Raw genomic sequence first — 20,783 nt, forward strand, 5'->3', positions numbered from 1 at the left:
CTTGACGTCAAGCACGCCCTCCTCGAGCCTCCTACATTGGCCCATTACGACGAATCGGCCCCCATCGTCCTCCACACGGATGCCAGCCAAGATGGGCTCGGCGCTGTCCTCCTGCAAGAATACGAGTCTGGTCACCGAAAAAGTCCTAGCTTTATGCCAGCCGCCAGCTTTCCGACGTTGAGCGCCGCCGCCACTCTTCAGAACTCGAGTGCCTCGCCGTTGTCTGGGCCGTCGAGAAGTTCTGTCCCTACCTGTACGGCCGTCACTTCACCATAGTCACGGACAATAGCGCTCTCACTTGGCTGCAGTCCGCCAAACATTTGAATGCCAAGATTGCACGCTGGTCCCTGCAACTTCAAGAGTACAATTTCACAATAGTGCATCGGCGCGGCTCTGCCCATCAAGATGCCGATTTCCTTTCTCGCCACCCTTGTTCCGTGACGGCTTTGACGGACCTGAGGACTGCACAAACGCAAGATCCCGCCATTGCTGCCATAATCCACTCCCTTGGCACCGCCGCCGGCGCAGGCCTCCGCCAACTACGCCGGGTCTATCGAATGAAGGACGACCTCTTGTGTCATGTGAAGCGGCTCCGTGGTCGACCACCCGTCTGGTTGCCAGTTGTGCCGGCAACACTGCGGTCGCAAGTCTTGCGCGGCTTACCACGACGCTCCCACGGCTGGTCACCTTGGTCGCGGCAAGACCTACGCACGAGTGTCGGAGCGGTTTTGGTGGCCTAATATGTCCAGAGATGTCAAGGAACACGTGGCGTCCTGCCAGACATGCCAGTACAGAAAACCGTCCACAGGTATAACCAAGCCACCCCCGCAGGCTTTTTCGCCACCAAGTTCACCTTTCGAGCTGGTTGGACTGGATCATTTGGGCCCGTTTCCGAAGACGCGTGCCGGCAACCGGTATGTTCTGGTTGCGATCGACTACTTCTCCAAGTGGGTCGAAGCACTGCCCGTTCCAGACACGTCGTCCGCTCATGCCGTCGCGTTTGTGGAACAGCATCTCGTTCTTCGGCACGGTGTTCCCCCGGCGCCTCATCACGGACCGTGGGAGCTGCTTTATGTCCCATGAATTCGAGCGAGCCCTCCGCTCCTTCGGCATTGCGCATTCCACTACATCCGTCAATCATCCGCAGTGCAATGGCCTCGTGGAGCGTGTTAACCGTACCCTCACGGATATCCTCGCATCCTACGTCGCTCCGTCCCACACAAACTGGGATCGTTTTGTTTCTGCTGCAGCTTTTGCAGTCAACACTGCAGCGCAAGAAACAACGCATGTGACGCCGTTCTCAGTCGTCTATGGCAGAATGCCCTCCATCCCTCTCGACGCGCAGTTGGGCCTTCCCCATCCTACTGCGTCACCAACTGAATCTGCTCAACGACTTCATTCCGCCCGCCTCGACGCCCAGCGCAACCTCCTCACGGCTCACGCGCGTGGCGTGTGCAAGCGGCCAACGCGGCAGCACCACCACATCCCCCCTTCCGGCCCGGTGACTTGGTCCTCGTTCGCCGCACCATCCGTGCGACTGGCCGTGCCGCAAAGCTCTTGCCCCGATACCGCGGCCCTTACCGTGTCGTTGCCCGACTCGGCCCCGTGACATACCGCCTCGAAGACCTGCCAGAGCATCGACCATGCGGTGTGCACCACATTTTCCCAGAGCATATTTCAAACATGAAGCGATATGTCTACGGCGCCTGCGGTGACTCCGACTTAGCTACCGGGTCCTCATCAGTGCCGTCGTCGCCTGCTGGCTCCATGCCTTCCCCACGCAATGCAGTCCCATAAACGGATCGCCGCTCAATATGCATAAAACTCCCTGAAGTTAGCCTAACCGGTGTGGGACCTTCTTCGGCGACTGCAGACACCTTCGCCCAGCTCACACACTTCGAATTCAACGAAGAGTGTGACCGTTTCCTATCTGCGAGCCCACATTGCATCGCCCCAGGAAACCCTGCATCAAAGCACAACCTGACTTCTCCCCTCCCCCCCCCCCCCCCCCCCCCCCCCCCCCCCTGAGGGAGATAGTACGAGAAAGCTTGGCCGCCGCCGGTCGTGCTTCGCCGGCTCTCCTCTGTACTGCTGCTATATTTCTCTGGGCGGGCCCGTGGCCACCCCGTGGCATCCCACACCGTAACAATATACCCCGAAATACCCCCATAAAAGCAGCCACTGCCTTCGCAATTCAAAATACCCCAAAGGTTGAATGCATGGGCGCGGCGACTGCGGCCTCGTGCAATGCTTGGTCAGATTAGAGCAGGGGTTGCACGCGCCCGGTAAGAACTTGAATTAGCCAAAGCTCACTGCCTTTTTTGCACCTGAATAAAGTTTTGCTTCACTGAATACATTGTATTTTTGACTTCCTCGCCGTTGCAGTGCAATTAAAGCCAGTGCAATTAAAGCTCAACTGCTTTAGATTTTCTCGGGTGGTCGTTTATATCGAATTACCGCTTATAACAAATTTTTTCGCCGTCCTGCTGACTTCGTTATAACGAGGGATTACTGTAAATTGATCGGCCAGTTATGCACCAGAAATACCTACTGGAATGCATTTGCGTGAGCAGCGAGCTTTAGTGATAGGATGCTCTTTATGCTCCAAAACATGTTTATTTACGGAGAAGGGTTGTCAAAATTAAAAGTAATCAGTGATGTGCATTTGCTTGTGTTTCTTCTGCGGAGATGAGACCCAATCAGCATCATCTGCAGCTTGCCCAAGAGCTCCAGCGCAACGTCAGAGTTGTCATTGGCAGGGAAGTAGCGTGCTGCAACATCGAGCATCGATCCTACTTGACACACACTTAGCGGTGGCATAGGCTCATTGCCGCAGTCGAACTCATTACTGCCGGCTGTGCTCACAGCATGTGAGCCCTGTGGCGTCTGCGGACAGCATGCAGCCTCAATTATATCAGCGTCACTCAAGGGCTCCAATGTCTCTGCGCTGCTGTCCACGGAGCTCGCGGCACCAACAAAAAGCCATTATCACCCGAACCGCCATACTACATTGTGTACACCACGTGATCGCGACCCAGCAACCGTGGCACAACAGAAACCTGAAACGGCTTGCGCCAAAGCATCGGCGGAGCAAGAGAGTGCTCCAGCAGCAAAAACCTGCTACGGCATGCACCAAAGCGCGGGCTCCACTAGCCACGTGCCCTCAGCTTTTTTCTTTTCCTTTGTTTTACACCTCTAGTAAATTTGCAACACGTTGTACTTGCTATGGGCCGATTTCTGTCTACGAGGAGTGGTGTCAGCCAGGGGCTCCAACTTCGAATTAACCATAGCGGATACAAACTTATTCGAATTATCAAGAGTTTTCCCCCACTGAAATGCACAGGGCTACGCCGGGACCCGGGAGTCCGTTCAAATTAACTATAAGTTCGAGTTAACCTAGTTCAAATTAACGAACATTTACTGTACCATGAAAACTGCGCCACAGCGCTATTTTGAACTGCAGAAACACCAACACTTACGGAATTTGGAAAAAAACATTCATGAGCTATCCAATTCCATCTGCCAATGTTCTGGTCTGATTTTATGTCAATGAAGTTTCCATTTCAGCAAAAATTTTCGCGGGTCCCATTAGTTTCACTGCAGCGAGGTTTGACTGCATTCAATTGGATCAGCCCTAGAATGTGCACAAAGCACGACACTTTATGTCAAAACATGAATGACAATAGTGTATCAAGCATGTAAGCACGGAAACAAAGAAACACATTTTGTGACTCATACAGAAAGCTCTCCAACAATTAACCAACATGCCATGTATGTTGCAACCAAGTTTCAATGAACTCATTCCTCTGGAACCACCTCACTGCCCTTTGACAAAAGGGAGTGAACACCAAAATGCCTTTTTGACATCTGTGGTTACTGCTGGGCCTTCTCGGGGAATAGCAATCTTTACCTAGGGGAGAAGAAAAAGTTCCTGCAGTTTTTTTGAAGCAGCGCACAACTTTGCTCTCTTACGGTGTAGAACCTACAAGCAAGTGATTGGCTTCATGAAAGCAACTTAAATATTCACTCACACTAGCTCCCCAACAAGTGCCCATCTTCTGGAAATGGCTCCCCAGTTTCTCAATGACACTGAACAATGCTTGAAAGAGTTGTTCACATCTACACCATTCCTGTCTGTTCCCACCAACTGCAACAGCCTTTACTGATGTACTACCGTATTTACACGATTGTAAGTCGACTTGAATGTAAGTCGACCCCCCAAATAACATTTCCGAAAAATAAAAACAAAACCTCCGAGGTTGTTTAAGCTTGGCCTTGAATAGTTGAACGCGATAGATTATCCAGCGGCCGCCGTTTATTGCCACCCGCTATCGGCTGCCGTGCGCGGGCGTGCCCGTGGGCACATTGAAAATGAGTTAGTCACTGGACTAATCGTACACACTTGTGCCATCGTCCGCACTAGTGCTGCCGTTGTGATCACTGCTGCGGTCCCACTCGTTCTAACGACGTCGTCGAGCGAAATCCCGCACTTTGCGAACAGCCACATCACGACATCATGTGGAACAGCTGAAAATTTTCCTCGCTGGAGCTGCCACATCTGCATCACCTGTTGCGAACATCGAACTTGCGGCCCGGCGCACGGCTGTTCGTTTCTTCGGCGTAAAAAAGGGCAGCCATCTTGAATGTAGCCGTGAACGAGCGCCGGTCGCTTGCCGGAACTGGAGCACAAATAATGACTGATGAAGCACTACATTAAAAACTTGTGAAACGCAGCCGGCAGTAGTCAAATGTGTCAGAGCCAAAGAGAAACTACGCGTGAATGGCGTCGGCTCTTTCGTCGGCCACCGACACTCCCCGGTACCACTGCCGTTCTCAGTGGGGGTGACGGCTCGATTGGAACAGTGACCCTTCCATTTACTATCAACGCTCCCTTGAGCACCGCGCACATATTTGTAAGTAAAAAGAAAACTTGTTGGACGTTTCAGCTTCCCGTAGAACGCGACTGTGTTATCGGGCCACCACCGCTTATCAGCAACCGCAGTCAGCAGCCACGTGTGGGGTGCCAGTTTGCTGCTTATCGATAGCCGCCGGGAGGGTATGCCGGTTTTCCGCGTTGACATAGCAGCTGCTCAAGACTAGCACCAAGAGCGATGTGACGGAGCCGCACAGCAAAAATGCAACCACACTGTAGCATGCCCGATATCTCGTTTGTCTCTCCTTTAGTTACACTGCGGAACAGCGGCCCTTCCATCCGCTCCCTTGAGTGCAGAGTGCGCATTTGAAAGTAAAAAGAACACTTGTTGGACGCTTGAGCTTCCCTTAGAATGCGATTGCGTTATCAACCCGCCGCTGCTTATCAGCAACCGCAGCCAGCAGCCATGTGTGGGGAGTGTGGGGTGCCAATTTGCTGTTTATCGATAGCCGCCATCGCCCGCCGCCCGCACGTGGGGGGAGATGCCAGTTCTGCGTGTTGACATAGCAACTGCTTGAGGCCAGCACCAAGAGCAATGCGACGGAGTCATGCAGCGAAAATGCAACCACGCTGTAGCATGCCTGATACAGTGGAACCTCGTTATAACGAAGTAGCATAGGGACCGTAAATCAGTTCGTTATATCCGATATTTGTTGTAACAGTAGACATAAATATCGGCTGTGACAAATTCGTAATTTGGCTCGCGCAAATATTCTAGACACTAAAATGCATTATATACTTGGCTTTGAACCCACTACAAACGTGGTAATCCTTACCTGTCTCCTTGTGGCATTCAATCAAAATAGGCCGGAATATGGGAAGGTTGACACGACTGTTCTTACGTCGCCGCGCACGTGAAAGTGCGTGGCGCGAAACGACTGCACCATGTGTCTGCGCATAGGCGACTTGGTGTAGAGAGAGGAACTCGAGTGAGACACAGCGGGAACCATCGCGCCTGCGTGCTCTGCCGAAGCGCGATTGGTGGCCCCGAGAGGGACCGTTGAAAAAAAAAAGCTGCCAAAGCCGCTTTGAGAGAAGAGGAGGAGGAGGAGAGGGGGCGTTGGGCGAGAAGAGAAGGAGGAGAGGAGGCGTTGGGCGAGGAGACATATGCAACGCCAGCCCGGGATCAGCCAAACAGGTTTGCATTCGTTCATTTGAAGAAAGATGTTATCTTCGTCTGGTGGCTTTTCACAGCGCTGCGCAGAATGAAGTTTTCTACATTGTCCATGCTCAAGAGGGCCTTTTCTACGTCAGCAGTTTTCGTCGTCGGGAGTTTTTCCAAATATCCTTTCAGCCTCCTGGCCATGTCCGCGGCATCCGCACTGCTCATCGTTGGTTCATCCCGTTCACTCTCACCGCTGTCGCTGCTGCTGTCATCCTCGGGCAACAAAACGCGATCCACAATTTCTTGATCCGTCAGCTCGGGCGCCACGGCCAAGTTCTCATCGGCCGAAACGAAATCGTCGAATTCGACGCCTGGGACTGCCAGCCGATCCCAAGTTCTGTCCAGCTCTGCCTGGTCTTCGGGCTGCACTTCTTCTTCGTCGGCAGGCAGAACAAAACCGGCATCCGCGAAACAGTTCCTTATTGTCGACTGCCTCACCTCATTCCACGACCCGTACAACATTTCGAGTGTCGTCTTGATGTTTATTGTTGTCGATCTATGTCGATCGATGTCAAACACCAGTTGCGTCACCAAACGCTTCCTATAATTGCACTTAAGCGAACGAATAATGCCTTTGTCTAAAGGCTGCAAAGCAGAAGTTGCGTTCGGTGGCAAAAACTGCAAGCGAACTGCCTTCAGCACGATCGAAACTTTATGCGCCGAACAGTTGTCCAAAAGCAACAGGACCTTCCTGTGCTGCCTCTCCATGTCCTGGTCGAACGCTCTCAGCCAGTCCTCGAAAAGCTTGGTCGTCATCCACGCTTTTTTGTTCGACGTGTATTGAACCTGCAAATTCCGGACGCCTTTCAGGCACCTCGGATGTGCCGACTTGCCGATGACGGTGAGCCGTCTTTTGTCGGAGCCGTCCATGTTCACGGCAACGACGACAGTCACCCGGTCTTTGTTTTTCTTGCCCCCATGGCAGGTCTCGTTCTTCATCGCCAGTGACCGCTCTGGCAACAACTTGAAAAACACGCCGGTTTCGTCGACGTTGTATACGTCGCACTCGTCGTACTCCTGGAGCAGAGGACGAAAATTCTCCAGCCACGTTTGACATGTCTCCATGTCGACAGCGGACCCTTCGCCAGACAAAGTGTGGCACGCGATCTCGTGCCTATCTTTGAAACGTTGCAGCCAACCGCTGCTTGCACAGAAATCGTCATGCCCCAGTACGCAGGCCAGGCTGTGGGCCTTCCGTTGAAGAAGTGCTCCCGACACCGGCAAATTTCGCGCCCTCACATCTTTAAACCAAGAAAGCAAAGCCGCTTCCACGTCCGGGTGATGGCAAGGCCTAACTCGTTTACGGTCGGCTTTTATGGCGTCCTCGGTGTTGCCCTCAATCTTCTTTCTAGTGGCCAAAATGGTGGATAACGTACTTGGAGGAACGCCGAATTCCGAAGCAATATCCTTTTTCTTGCGGCCACTGTCCACAGCTCTCAGTATCTGCAGCTTTGTCTGGAGCGAGATCGCTTTCCTCTTCGATGCCATTTCGAGCGCTGCAACAACAAGACTGGCCGCTGTGCTGATGTCAGAACGCCGGCCTCAAAGTTGCCAATGTTGCTGCGCTTGCCTTTCTTTACCGCTGGACAAGTGGCGCCGCCTTTCGGCCCTCTGTCATGTCATGAGCTTTCAGAGTTTTCGCGCTCTGTTCACAGGTGGCGCGACCATCCAAACGCGATTTTTGTGCCAGACGGCAAAACTTTTTCAAACGATAAAAAAAAAAATTCAGCTGTGTATCGGCCTTCGATTTTCATTTTGGTTTTTGTTTTTTTTTATGCTACTTTCAAGTTCTGAGCCTCGTGTAAACCAAATATTTCTTCGTTACAGCCGAAACGCGGATCTCGCGTTTTCGGTTTCGTTATAAAAGAATAAATGTCACTGAAATGAAGCATGACCAACCAAAATTCGTAATTAGTTCGCTATAACCGATAATTCGCTATATCAGTGTTCGTTATAACGAGGTTGGACTGTATCTCGTTTGTCTTGCCTTTACTTACAATTCGATGTTTTCGTTTCAGTTGTAAGACGACCCCCCACTTGGATTTTCAAAATTTAAAAAATAGGTCGACTTACAATCGTGTAAATACGGTACTTTCAATAGAACAAAAAAGCACTGACGCAAATTCTTGAGGTTGCCGCGCCAAGGGCGTGGATCTGCAAGGCTCAAATTCATGCTTAATACCTACCAGAAAGCATACAACAATGACATGAAAGGAAAAAATAATAAAAAAAAATGTTTAAGGACAAAGTCCCAAAAAGCCTAAGCAAGGTGGACAAATATATTACACAAGCCAACAAAATATCCTTTCAACACTTGCATTACCCGCCTGCGCCACAGAAAATGAGCGAATGCAGTGTTACACGTGCCAGCATTCAAAGCTTTATATTTGCTATTCCATGAACCTCTGACCTAGCTCCTGTTCCAGAAATAAGCTGGAAGGTGTGAACCACTGCAGCGAATGCCAGATGTTCCCAAGCCACAGGCAGCTGCAACCACTCACCCATGTCAGACAGGGGCCTCTTGGCGCGGCGTGAAAGGTGACCGGTGCCGCCTCCGTTTCCGTCAGGTGATCTGAGGTACATGAAAATCCAGAGAAAACCATGACTCAGCAACATGGCACCCACATGCAGAGCACAATTAACAGAATGCTGGTACATCAGGGGTGTACGAATAGTACTTTTTCAAAATCAAATATATTACGAAGAGTGTAGCCATAAACCGAATTGAATAGTGATAATGAATTGAACACAAGTTGAATGCTTTACAAATACATGCTACTTGTGTGAATATTCATACAAAATGAATAATCGTGTAAAAGAGCTAAGCGCTGCCAGTGGTGTTATGGTATGATGCTACGATTCATGGAGATATAGCTACAGCTGTAAAAAAAAGACGCAACACAGGTCTCCACTAGGGTGTATGCAACATGAAGTCCGCAGATTCTCTATACCCATCAGCTCACAATAATTCAAACTTTCGGTTAATTCAAATTTCAAAATTTTGGTAGGCTGGCTATATTTTCAGTGCATTTAAAAGCCACATAATTTGTACCTCGAATTTGCCTAAATTTGCTTAATTCAAACATTTTGCCTTGCTCCAATGCTCTCGGCGCACCAAAGAGCCGACGTCGGATACATCAGGTTTGCAGCGCTGCATGAAATGAAAATTTAGCGCCTTCAACTGGTCAACTCAGATGCAGTCCGAAGGAGCGCCATGTCGATCGAAGTTGCCCTGAGCTGCACGGTTTTGTTTTCCGAGCTTCGCTACCAGCCCACAATGATACTGGCTATCGGCCATGTATCAGCCAGCCAAGGCCAGCTATGTGCCAGTCTGGACTCTGATTGGTGTGCTGTTGGTCTTTTTTTCTTTTTAGGAGTCTTACTGTTCCGGCACAAATGTACCTATATGTTCTACTCGTGTTCCTCCATGTAGTTGTGTGTGCCAAAAATGTGTGGTCACGAGCCATTCATTTTGTGAAGGCTCCATCACTGCTACGTCAAACCTGTGAAGTTAAAACCTCACCTTCAAAAGGCTGCGCAAATGCCTTTCACTGTTGGCTCAGTTCCTCTGTCTCAGACTCTCCCCGGCCATAAAGAAGGCCCTGGATGGGTAACTCGAGCGCTCCAAAGCAAATACTGCGTGACCGTTCTGCATAACTCCCCAACACCCACTTCTTTCCCATGACGGATATGTGAATCTGCTCTTAGCTCCTTAAGCACAGGAACAAAAGAGACCTGCCACAGGGAGAGGTAGAGTTCCTACGACATTCAACATGCAACCCTAACACCTATACGAATTACAAAGGACACACAAGGATGAACAAAAAAAAAGGAGTGGGCTAACAGCATTCTAGGGCAACCTCTATCCCCCAACCTCAGTGGCCAAAAGGAGCTCTCACGTAATGGCTGGCACAGCAATGGCGTCCAGTGAGGAGGAGGAGGAGGCAAGAGAGGAGGGCGGTGAGGCGGGGCTGTCGTCAGCTGCTGGCAGTGTCAGAGGAGGAGAGGAAGAGGCAGTGCGCCGGGCACAACCGGGGGATGGCATCTCACAGCAGCAGCAGAAGATGGCCGCCTGGCTGTCCTCCAGCATGTGGTACAGCGACGAGCCCCGCCCTGGCGGTTGCACCCGCGACACCATCCCTGCAAGGGCACTGCGGTCAAGATGGTGTGCCGTCCGTCGACAAACACGCTCGCAGAGCAGAAAAGAAGTTGGTTGGTTATGGTGTTTAACGTCCCAAAGCAACTCAGGCTATGAGGGACGCCATAATGAAGGGCTCTGGATAATTTCAACCACTTGAGGTTGTTCGAAGATGCACGGACATCACACGGTACAGGGGCCTCTAACATTTCGCTTCCATCGAAACATGGTTGTCGCAGCCAGGATCGAACCCACATCTTTCAGGTCAGCAGCCTACTGTCATAACCACCGAGCCACCGCAGCAGCCCAGAAAAGAAGCGCGGCAGCAAGCAGCAACATGTGCGTAGAAAATAAACAGGCAAGAGTGGACACTGTGATAAAGATGAAGTGTGGCAAGTGCGCTGCACGCACTCGCGCGCATGGGGGGAGAGAAGACGACGAAGTAGGAGAATACAGATCGGCTCGACCGTATGCTACGTGTACTGTTTCATTGCTAATTATCATTACTACGATACAACATATTTTGGCGACGAGGATGCTGTTTTGATTCGGGACCTTCACGTGGCCTGCTCACCATCCGTCATGAGCTTTTCTGGGCTTCAGCCACCACCATCCTTCCTGCCGACTCCTGGTCGTCCTGCCCTTCCATGGGAGCAATGGGAGCTGGCGTTCCGGAATTACATGCTGGCCTCTGGTGCCTCTACTCTGGGCGCGGACAGGCGGAAGGCCATCCTGCTGAATTGCCTCGGACTGGAAGGTCAGCGCATTTTTTATACATTGGCGCCGCCGTCGTCCACTCCAGCGCCTACAGCTGCGGCTTCGCACTCTGGTGACGAGGCGCCCCGCCTTGACGAATTTGATGCGGCGATATCCATCCTGTCGGAGCATTACAAATCGTCCGTGAATGTAATCGCCGGACGTCATCGCTTTCGCCGTCGAGTTCAGGCTCCAGGAGAGACAACCGATGAGTACGTTGCTGTCCTTCGCAGACTTGTCGGCGACTGCGGGTTTGGGACCATGGCGGACGATATGATCAGGGACCAGCTGGTGGAGAAGACCTCGAGTTGCCATCTGCGTGAGCGCCTACTCATGGAAGGCTCCTCCTTGACTCTGTCGCGCGCCATGCTCCTTGCTCGACAGTGTGAGCAAGCTTCCCGGGAAGCCAGGGAATTGGCTGAGGAGGACGCTCCAGTACATCGCGCGAGATGCGAGCGCGGATCGAGACAAACACCACCTCAGGCCCATTGCTGCAAGTGCCAAAGTCAACCATCACAACCTGCTGCTGCAATACCAGAGCACATGTGCTACCGCTGCGGTTCTACAACTCACCTAGCGAACAACCCTGCATGCCGAGCCCGCAACCACAAGTGTCGTCGGTGCGGCAAGGTGGGCCATTTCGACTCTCTCTGCAAGTCGTCCGACCGTCCTGTTCAAGTTCAGCAAGTTGCAGATACTGCTGACACATCGTCGATGCCGGATGGCTCCAGCAGTGCGTCTATTCTCAATGTTGAAAGTCAAAAAAAACGGAATTTTCGCCTCAGTCCTGATTGAAGGCAAGTTCATCCGCTTCCTGATTGACACCGGCTCATCTGTGTCAATTATTTCTGAAGATCTATACCACCGATTCTTCGCTAAATGTTTCCCGCTTAAATCAACTGCAGTTCAACTATTGGACTATTCTAAGTCTCGGATTATAGTCCAAGGGTGTTTTGTTGCCACAGCAATGTTCCACGACCGTACCGCCTGCATCCTGTTGTACGTTGTCTCGGGAGGCACAACGCTGCTGGGCCTGGATTCCATTGCCGCTCTACAAATGAAGATCAAAGGTGCATCGTTTGGAATGTCTTTCCATGACACCTGATACGCCTCTGTTACCTCCCGAGCTACGTCCACACTTCGAACATCTCTTCTCCAAGGAACTCGGAGTTGCTCGTGACTACGTGCACAAAGTCAGAGTGCAGGATTCCGTTTCTCCTGTTGCTTGCAAGCTCCGACGGCTGCCGTTTGCCATTCGTCAGCAGGTGTCCGAGGAACTCCAGAAGCTTGAAGCTCAAGACATCATTGAACGGGTCGACGCTTCCAAGTGGATTTCACCCATAGTCGTGGCTCGGAAAAAAGATGGCTCCATCCGAATGTGCGTCGATTTGCGTGAGCCGAACAAGGCTATTGTGGTCGACAGTTTTCCTTTGCCTCAAACGGAAGAACGTCTACATAGCTTGGCCGGGTCACAGCGTTTTTGGAAGTTGGACCTTGCCTCGGCTTACCATCAAGTACCACTTAGCCCTGAGAGTTGGGAATTGACCACATTCATTACCCATGATGGCCTCTTCCGCTTCAAACGAGTGTGTTTCGGCCTTGCTTCGGCGCCTTCGGCTTTTCAGAAGATGATGCACTTAATTTTAAAAGGGTGCAAAGGTGTCCTCTTCTACATCGACGACATCATAGTCCATGGCACCTCCCGACAGGAGCACCTGACCAACCTTCGTGCTGTTCTCGAGCGCCTGTCCCAAGCCGGACTCAAGCTCAACCACAAATGTGTCTTCGATGTTCCGAAGCTCACTTTCTTGGGGCATGTTGTCAGCGGTGAAGGACTGTTTCCGCTTTCTTCTGCCATCGAGGCGATTACGAAGGCTCTGACTCCATCTAACATCAGCGAGCTTCGCTCCCTCCTTGGACTTGCAGGTTTCTACTCCAAGTTTATCCCCCATTACTCCGACGTCGTTGAGCCTATGCGCGCCCTACTTCGAGGCAACGACTCCGCCTTCACTTGGACTGCTGCTGCGGATTCAAGCTTCAAACTACTGAAGTCCATGTTGACGTCATGTGAAGTGTTGCATTTTTTTGATCCTGCCCTTCCCGTGGTCGTAACGACTGACACTTCCGGATATGGCCTTGGGGCAGTGCTTCAGCAAGACAACGGCCATTCCCTGCAAACTGTTGCGTTTGCCTCCCGTACCTTGACACCCCAAGAAGGAAAGTACTCTGTTGGTGAACGTGAGGCCCTAGCTTGCGTTTGGGCGTGCGAACGGTGGCACGTGTATTTGTGGGGCCGGCCTTTTGTTCTACGCACCGACCACAGTGCACTTGTCATTTTGCTGCCGACGAAAGGAACGGGCCATCGGCCGTTGCGAATTTCACGTTGGTCGGCTTGCCTGTTGTGCTACAACTACACTGTAGAGTACCGCAAAGGCAATGACAACTCTGTTGCGGATGCTCTGTCTCGCCTTCCCTTACCGACCACATCGTGCAGTGAGCCCAGTGAGTTCGACGCCAGTGACGATGACTTCGTCTGCCTGCTATCGCCAGCCGTGACTCTACAAGAGCTTCAAGAGGCAACCATCAGCGACGCGGCAGTTGCTCAAGCCATTCAGTTTACATCGGCGACATGGCCGGACAAGAAATCCCTACCGGAGAACCTTAGGCCATACTATCTCCTGCGCTCGGAGCTGACCGTCGTGGAAGGCGTCTTGTACCGAGATGACAGGCTCGTCGTTCCCGAATGTTTGCGACGACACCTCATGGACATCGCGCACGAGTCACACCCCGGGATCAGCCGCACGAAAAGTCGACTGCGAGAGCTCTACTGGTGGCCGCGAATGGACGAGCACGTCGAAGAAATGGTACGGACATGCGTCGTGTGCCAGTCCTGTGACAAATCGGCTCGTCCGGTGGCAGCTCCTCTGCAACCTGTCGTCTTCCCAGAGAAACCTTGGGATAAGGTTGCCATTGATATCGTGGGGCCTTTCGACCAAGCTCCCAGTGGCTGCCACTTCGCGATTACTCTCATGGATTATTACAGTAAGTGGCCAGAAGTTGTCTTCGCTGATGCCATCACAACTCAAACCGTTCAAGAATTCCTGCTTGGCCTCTTCGCTCGTGAGGGTTACCCTCAAGAGATTGTCTCTGACCACGGACCTCAATTTTCATCGATGGCCATGCAAACTTTCCTCCGCGAACGGGGGATACGCCATCGCTACTCTTCAGTGTACCATCCCCAAGCTAATGGACTCGTTGAACGATTCAATCGAGTGCTTAAGTCCTACATTCAGCTAGCTCTGTGCGAGCGACGCGACCTACGTACAGCGATTGTGGACTACCTCGGTGTCTACCGCTGTATGCCCCATGCCACGACAGGAATTGCACCAGCTGTCCTACTTCATGGCCGGTTGCCCCGCACAAGACTTAACGTCGTAGGACTGCCGGATCAGTCCTTCTCAATGGATCCGACAAAAGCGCTTAAGCTTTTGCGGCAGAGGCTGGACGAGAAACAAGCGCAATACAAGCTTTATGCGGACCAGCGGAGTGGCGCCCAGTGTTGTGACTTTCAGATTGGCCAGTACGTGCGTGTCCGCAAACCAAATGTGCGAGGCAAACTGTCAGCTCGGTTTTCGGAGCCTCGGAAGGTTGTGGAGCAGCGTGGACCTGCATCTTATCTGCTGGATGATGGGCGAGTGTGGCACTCGTCCAAGTTTTCTGCGGTTCGCCCAGAAGTAGTTCAGCAGCAACTGTCCTCCTCAGCTCCAGCGGCCCTTTTCGCTGATATTTCGCCGCCTATCGACGGCAACCGAATGCCGCCGCCCAGTCCACAGTCCGGAACCGTGGTCCGGGGTCCTTCTTCGGACGCGCCTTCAATCCATATGATGCCAGCCGTTCCGCCCGCTCCGGAATCGGCAGCCGCTCCTCAACCCTCGTGTAGTCAATCCACAGCGGCAACTGCGGCTTCACCTCCTGCGCTGCCTCGCCGAAGTACTCGCAAAAAGAAGCGGCCCGCATGGTTCAAAGACTATGACATCCGTTAGACATTTTGTTTTTTTTAAGTGCGGCGGAAATGTGATAAAGATGAAGTGTGGCAAGTGCGCTGCACGCACTCGCGCGCATGGGGGGAGAGAAGACGACGAAGTAGGAGAATACAGATCGGCTCGACCGTATGCTACGTGTACTGTTTCATTGCTAATTATCATTACTACGATACAACAGACACGAGTGAGGACATGTTCCGAATAATAGTTGCTGCGTACTATCCATTTCATAGGTAAGAGCAAAATGATGAGGGGTGTGTTCACCTGCTCTTCAGTCTCCTCTAAAATGCTTTCTCAAAGACTTGTATAAATAAATTACAATCTAATATATAAATTCCCTAGCAGACATACACCTAATAAGTGGTGCTGTAGGGTTCTTTATGCTTCATTTAAAACCAGCGCACAAAAAAAGAATGGGACAGAGCGCTCTTGTCTGTCCCGTTCTCCCTGTGTTTTCGTGTTTTTGTGCGCCATTTTTAGATGGATCGCTACCAACTGGCCCAATATTCTACTTTACTGAATTCTTTACGCTTACCATAAGGAAATGTACCTCACCTCTGCACACAGTTCATGCAAAGGCAGCTCACTTGGCCTGAGAACATACAAAAGTGCTGGCAGCGTAATTTACTTGGCTCACAACTTGGCGCCCAATGCCAGCATATAAAGACTTGCCGTCACAACAGTTGATCAAAGAGGTTTTTCCTCCTATGGACAAATGGGCTGATGACAGAGCAACGTGTGATCTCTGGTAGAGTCATCTACTCACTGCATTCCTATCAAGCCTAAAATTTTTACATGTGGGTTGACATCGTGTTCAACCACATGTGTGCTATGCCATTCGCGCCTGCAGCAACCAGCCAAGAGAACACGACCATGTTTCGATAGAGCGAACGATCAGCACTGATGAATTCCGTGTTCACAAAGCACAGACTGCAGAATTGCAGGAAAGCTGACTCACGGGAAGATTTCTTCCAGACAAAAAGCCTTATTCACAGGCGTTTTAACTTCCTGCTCTGCCGATTGAAAGGGTTAGCGTGAGGGGAGACAAGTCAGTTAACCCTCCACTGAGTCGTCCTTCAAAAAGGTGTGTGTGTGCGTGTGCAGAGGGGGGGGGGGTTAAGGTTGCTGTCATGGAAAGAAACTGAAGCCATGTATTGCTTTCAAATGAAGCATTGGTCAGAAGAACCTTTGTGAGATGCACACACGTGCATCTGGTAGATTGTGATGACACAACAAGGTCATGTGACATAGGTGGCAGGTCAACGATAAACAATGCAAAATGATGGCGACACAACACAAGCACACCCAATTCGGATTTGGCCTAACTACACAAATCGACCGTCATTTCTTCTCGAACAAATTACAAGCTTCTTTTTTTTTTCAGGAGGCGATGCCTACATGCAGCCAATGGTTGTGAACAAGTGAGGCAACAAAAAGTTGAGGCCAAAATTGCGAAGTCCCTGGTGTGCTAGTCAGTTAGAACAGCTTTGCCCAAACAAACCAAAGGTCTAGTCTAATAAATTATGCACAAAGTAGTAGCAAGGACAGGTGCTGTACTTAGACTGTGCCCAAGATTAAGCCTAGACAGTACGCTGAACATATGCGTAAGCCTATATGCGGAAGCACAAGTCTTCTCAGCTCACCAGAGACATCCACTGCCAGTGCAACACAGGCTCAGCAGGAAAATGAAACAAAAACATGTCATAGTTGCATTAAGACTTCGCTATAACATACTGCACGCATACACTAATGGCATTTTTTGTTGTTTTCACTGACCAATGCCACAGCTCATGAAAGAACACTGATGTGCCGAGGACATTGGCACTGCATACTACATTGCAGCTTTTGTCATACCGACCGCAAAACATGCACATCATTTGTGGCTAAGCAGCCACACGTTACATACGAAAAGTGACATGACAGTTGAGGTGCTCTGTGACTGACAGTATTGCTCTTTCTCCTGCCTGCTCCTCGTAAAACTGGAGCATACTTTGATCAGTACACAGGAATCAGCTGCAGCAAATGTCATGCAAAGGACAATCAGAGCTGCTATATTGCTTAGGCACTTGCTGTAATAAAAACACCACTGCACCTGCATTAAACCACACCATAGGGGGGGTCACAGTGGAGGAGGATATTAGCTCAAACCAGGAGGGAATGGGCATGTAAATACGGATAACCGAAAAGCAACACAGTCAGGTGGGTGGACAAAATGAGGAAGGAACAGGCTGGTGGCAGTGCACATCTATAGGAACCACTACTGTCCTCTACCATAGATGCCAGAAAAGCTTTTTAGTACTTTAACCCTTTCACATGCTAGGTACACAATCGTGCACAAAGCAAACTCAGAGGTTTTTTTTTTTTGAGAGAGAGAGAGGGCTGCACCAAGCAGTTTTCAGGTGAATTTCACATCCTTCTGGTTCCTGGTTTGCTGTGCCATTAGTGAACACAGTAATATTTTGCAAAACAGTCAGCGGGATAGCCTATCGCCAGTAGTAACTTTTTTTTTTCCACAATTTTAAGCATACTACACACCTTCAAAACAATTATATTCAAAATTTTTCGTCTGTTAACTTGATAAATTACGGCATTTCGATGACGCCACTTTCATGAATTATGACACTTCATACGAATTTTTGCACATCCCAACAAAAAATCAACTGTTAATACTTTGCACTGGAAAAGCAGCAAATTGTCTTTCTTAAGGCCTGAATATTCTATTCAGGTGGAAAAATATATCAATTCAATGAAAACAAAAATGGCATCTCAAAGCACATGCCCCTTCAAACGTGTTTTCTGATTTGATTTGTTGGGATTTAACGTCCCAAAACAACTCAGGCTATGAGGGACGCCACAGTGAAGGTCTCCAGGAATTTTGACCGCCTGTGGTTCTTTAATGTGCACTGACATCGCACAGTACACGGGCCTCCAGAATTTCACCTCCATCGAAATTGAGCCACCGCGGCCGGGATCGAACCCGCATCTTTCGGGTCAGCAGCCGAGCGCCATAAGCACTGAACCACTGCGACGGCTCAAACGTGTTATCTGTTCGGCACATCCACAGTATATGAATATATTTAAGTGCTGACACTGTGCCCGGCGACGCGACCAGATCTTGTTTCCCACTCCTAGTGTATTCACTTCAACGCAGACAGATCACGCCACAGATCAGAGGCTTGCCTAATTGCTCAGCTGCGGCAGCCGTAGTGCAGGTATTGCAGGATTGTTCGGAGCCATGGCACGTACGTGTGGTTGTTTAAGTGTGGCAATGGGTTTTTTTGATGTACACAGAAATCTCAAGACCGTTTGAGCATTTCCCCTGCATCACAAATACTGAATTCGAAGCCGGGAATCGGCCCCGTGCTGTCATGCTCAGTAGCAACAGATGCTAACTCAATAACTCTGATGCTATACAGGAACTTACGTTTATGTGTGCCAGATGTTTAAAAATTCCTGTGCGGAAAATACTGTCCTTATCGAGAGCAAACACCACTCACAACGTACTAAGGTGCAGTGCTAAGTTGTTTGAAATCTAAATAAACATCGGTACTTGCCTGTATTTGGTGGAATTAGCAAGAAACTGTTTTCGACTACGAGTACAGTTTTTGCAGACGCGTGCCAAGCAGTCGGTCTCACAGGCTGCGCCATCTGCCGGACGGCGAGGCAAAACGACATTGGCTCGGTGGATGCGAGAAACGCGCTCTCTTCGAAGATGGAGTTCGTCTGTCCACCCGAACTAATCTCACAAGGAACATCACTGCTTCCGCTACTAAGTACCGCACTGAAAATGTGACAACAACAGAAAATGTAACAACAGCACTGCACACAGTAAAAACTGACATCGTCGCTCATGACTTGCATGTTCACCCGGCAGATGGCGCAGCTTGTGAGGCCGGCTGCTTGGTTCACGTCTGCAAAAACTGAACTCTTAGCCGAAAGCAAGTACTGATGTTTATTTAGGTCTCAAACAGCTTAGCCAATAATATTCTACCTTGTGAGCAGTGTTTGCTCTCGATTAGGCCAATATTTCACGGACAAGAATTTTTAAAATCCAGCACATAAAAACATAAGTCCCTGTACATGCATGTGCCAGGAGCAAAAGGAAACCGTCAGTGCGATGCTTCACTGGCGATGTTTGCAACGTTTTGGTGGCTAGTGCAATGCACTTTTAGCTAAGCGACATGAAAATGACTTGCAAAAATGCCCCTGCAGTTCCTCCTGCCGAGCTGTCTTCTACGCCGACACTAACGATGCTGTGCGCCTGGCGATCTCAAGGAAAGCTAGACTGGTATACACACAAAAAGAAAATACTTGAGGCTGTAAACTGGACTTGGTGCACGCCAGTGCCGAATAAGTGCAGTGCACCGGCTATGTGGGTATGTTGCCCTTAATAATGTTCTTCCACAAAATGCTCCAATGATCTTTCGAAAGTCGAGTGCAAATTATGCACCTGCATATTTGTTATAAACGTTGCTGGCGTATTTTCTGCCTTTCATACCACTGTGTGTTGTGGCACCAAAATACAAGGTAGATGCAAACTGCTGGCGCCATGGGATCACCTACCAAATTTTCTGCACTACTGCACCTTCTGGCATCTGGTGTGCCTACATAGGAGGTTCTTTGGAAAGTCGAGTGATACACATTGACTACGGAAAGTGCAGACCGCCATTAGAAGCACCAATGGTTTTCTTTGCTGAAATCGTGACCTCGATACTTTTGAACTCTGGATAGCTCGGTGGTCAGAACGCGCGGCTGCTGTGCCGTAAGACAAGGGTTCAATCCTGGCTGTGGCGCCCGTGTTTCGATAAAAGTTTTGATAAAGTAAAGGCGTCCGTGTGCTATGCTATGTCAGTGCACATCAAAGAATCCCAGGTGGTTTGAGTCAATCCGGAGCCATAAGCGGGGCTTCTTCGCGACAAACTGCACAATTCTCATATATTGATCCACTGCAGCCTGAATAGCAATTGTGTGCAACAAACTCATTTAGTACAACAAACAGCGCTGCTGGGATACATGATTTCGTGTATTCACAAGATTAGGCACAAAACACATTTCGCTGCAGTTTGAAGGGCAATTTTCGGGAAGCCAGGAAACCAGACTGGGGCAGCAGTTCTGATAATCACTGCATCTGTCTCCTTGGACGATGAAACCGGCATCCATTCAATGCCAAACTGATAACTACATAACAAACAAGGTCTATCAGTTGCAATGTCCTCTCTGCTCTGGGGTATACACTAAGCCACAGGTCCAGGCAAGGCCGCCACGGTGGCTCAGTGGTTGTGGTGCTCACCTGCTGACCCAAAAGATGCGCGGTTCAATTCAGGCAGCCACGGCCGCATTTCGATGGAGGCAAAATGCTAGAGGCCTGTGTACAGTAAGAATGCACATTAAAGAACCCCAGGTGATCGAAATTATCCGCAGCCCTCCCCTACGATGTCCTCACAGCCCGAGTCGCTTTGGGGCGTCAAGCCCCTTGAAACCAAACCAATCTGCAGGTCAGCATGCACCGAAGTACCATTCGATCAATGCAAGTCGACTAGCCCAAACTGCAGTTGAGTACAAGGTACGTATTGCCCATCATTGCGGCGAGTCTGCTTTTGGACCCAGTGGGCTTTGCAGGTATGCTGCAACAACCAGTACATCACAGCCACCACGAGCACTGCCCGCGACAACTGCCCCAAGGCTCAGAAGGCATAACCATGTTAGCTTGCGTGAAGATCACCGTGGGAGCTACCAAACAATGCAAAA

The 20,783-nt window shown here is 50.4% G+C and overlaps 1 protein-coding gene across 1 annotated transcript in view; it reads right to left on the reverse strand.

Moving 5' to 3' along the window:
* LOC144124569 (tubulin monoglutamylase TTLL4-like) overlaps positions 1-20,402 on the reverse strand; it is a 156,565-nt gene extending 136,163 nt beyond the window's left edge. Inside the window, 3 exon segments of the mRNA XM_077657315.1 lie at positions 8,600-8,670; positions 9,998-10,238; positions 20,326-20,402. Coding sequence (XP_077513441.1) covers positions 8,600-8,670; positions 9,998-10,238; positions 20,326-20,374 — 361 coding nt within the window. The 5' untranslated portion in view covers positions 20,375-20,402.
* Between the last annotated feature and the right edge of the window lie 381 nt (positions 20,403-20,783).

Source organism: Amblyomma americanum, chromosome 3 (genome assembly GCF_052857255.1).
Source record: "Amblyomma americanum isolate KBUSLIRL-KWMA chromosome 3, ASM5285725v1, whole genome shotgun sequence".
NCBI classification, from domain to species: domain Eukaryota; kingdom Metazoa; phylum Arthropoda; class Arachnida; order Ixodida; family Ixodidae; genus Amblyomma; species Amblyomma americanum.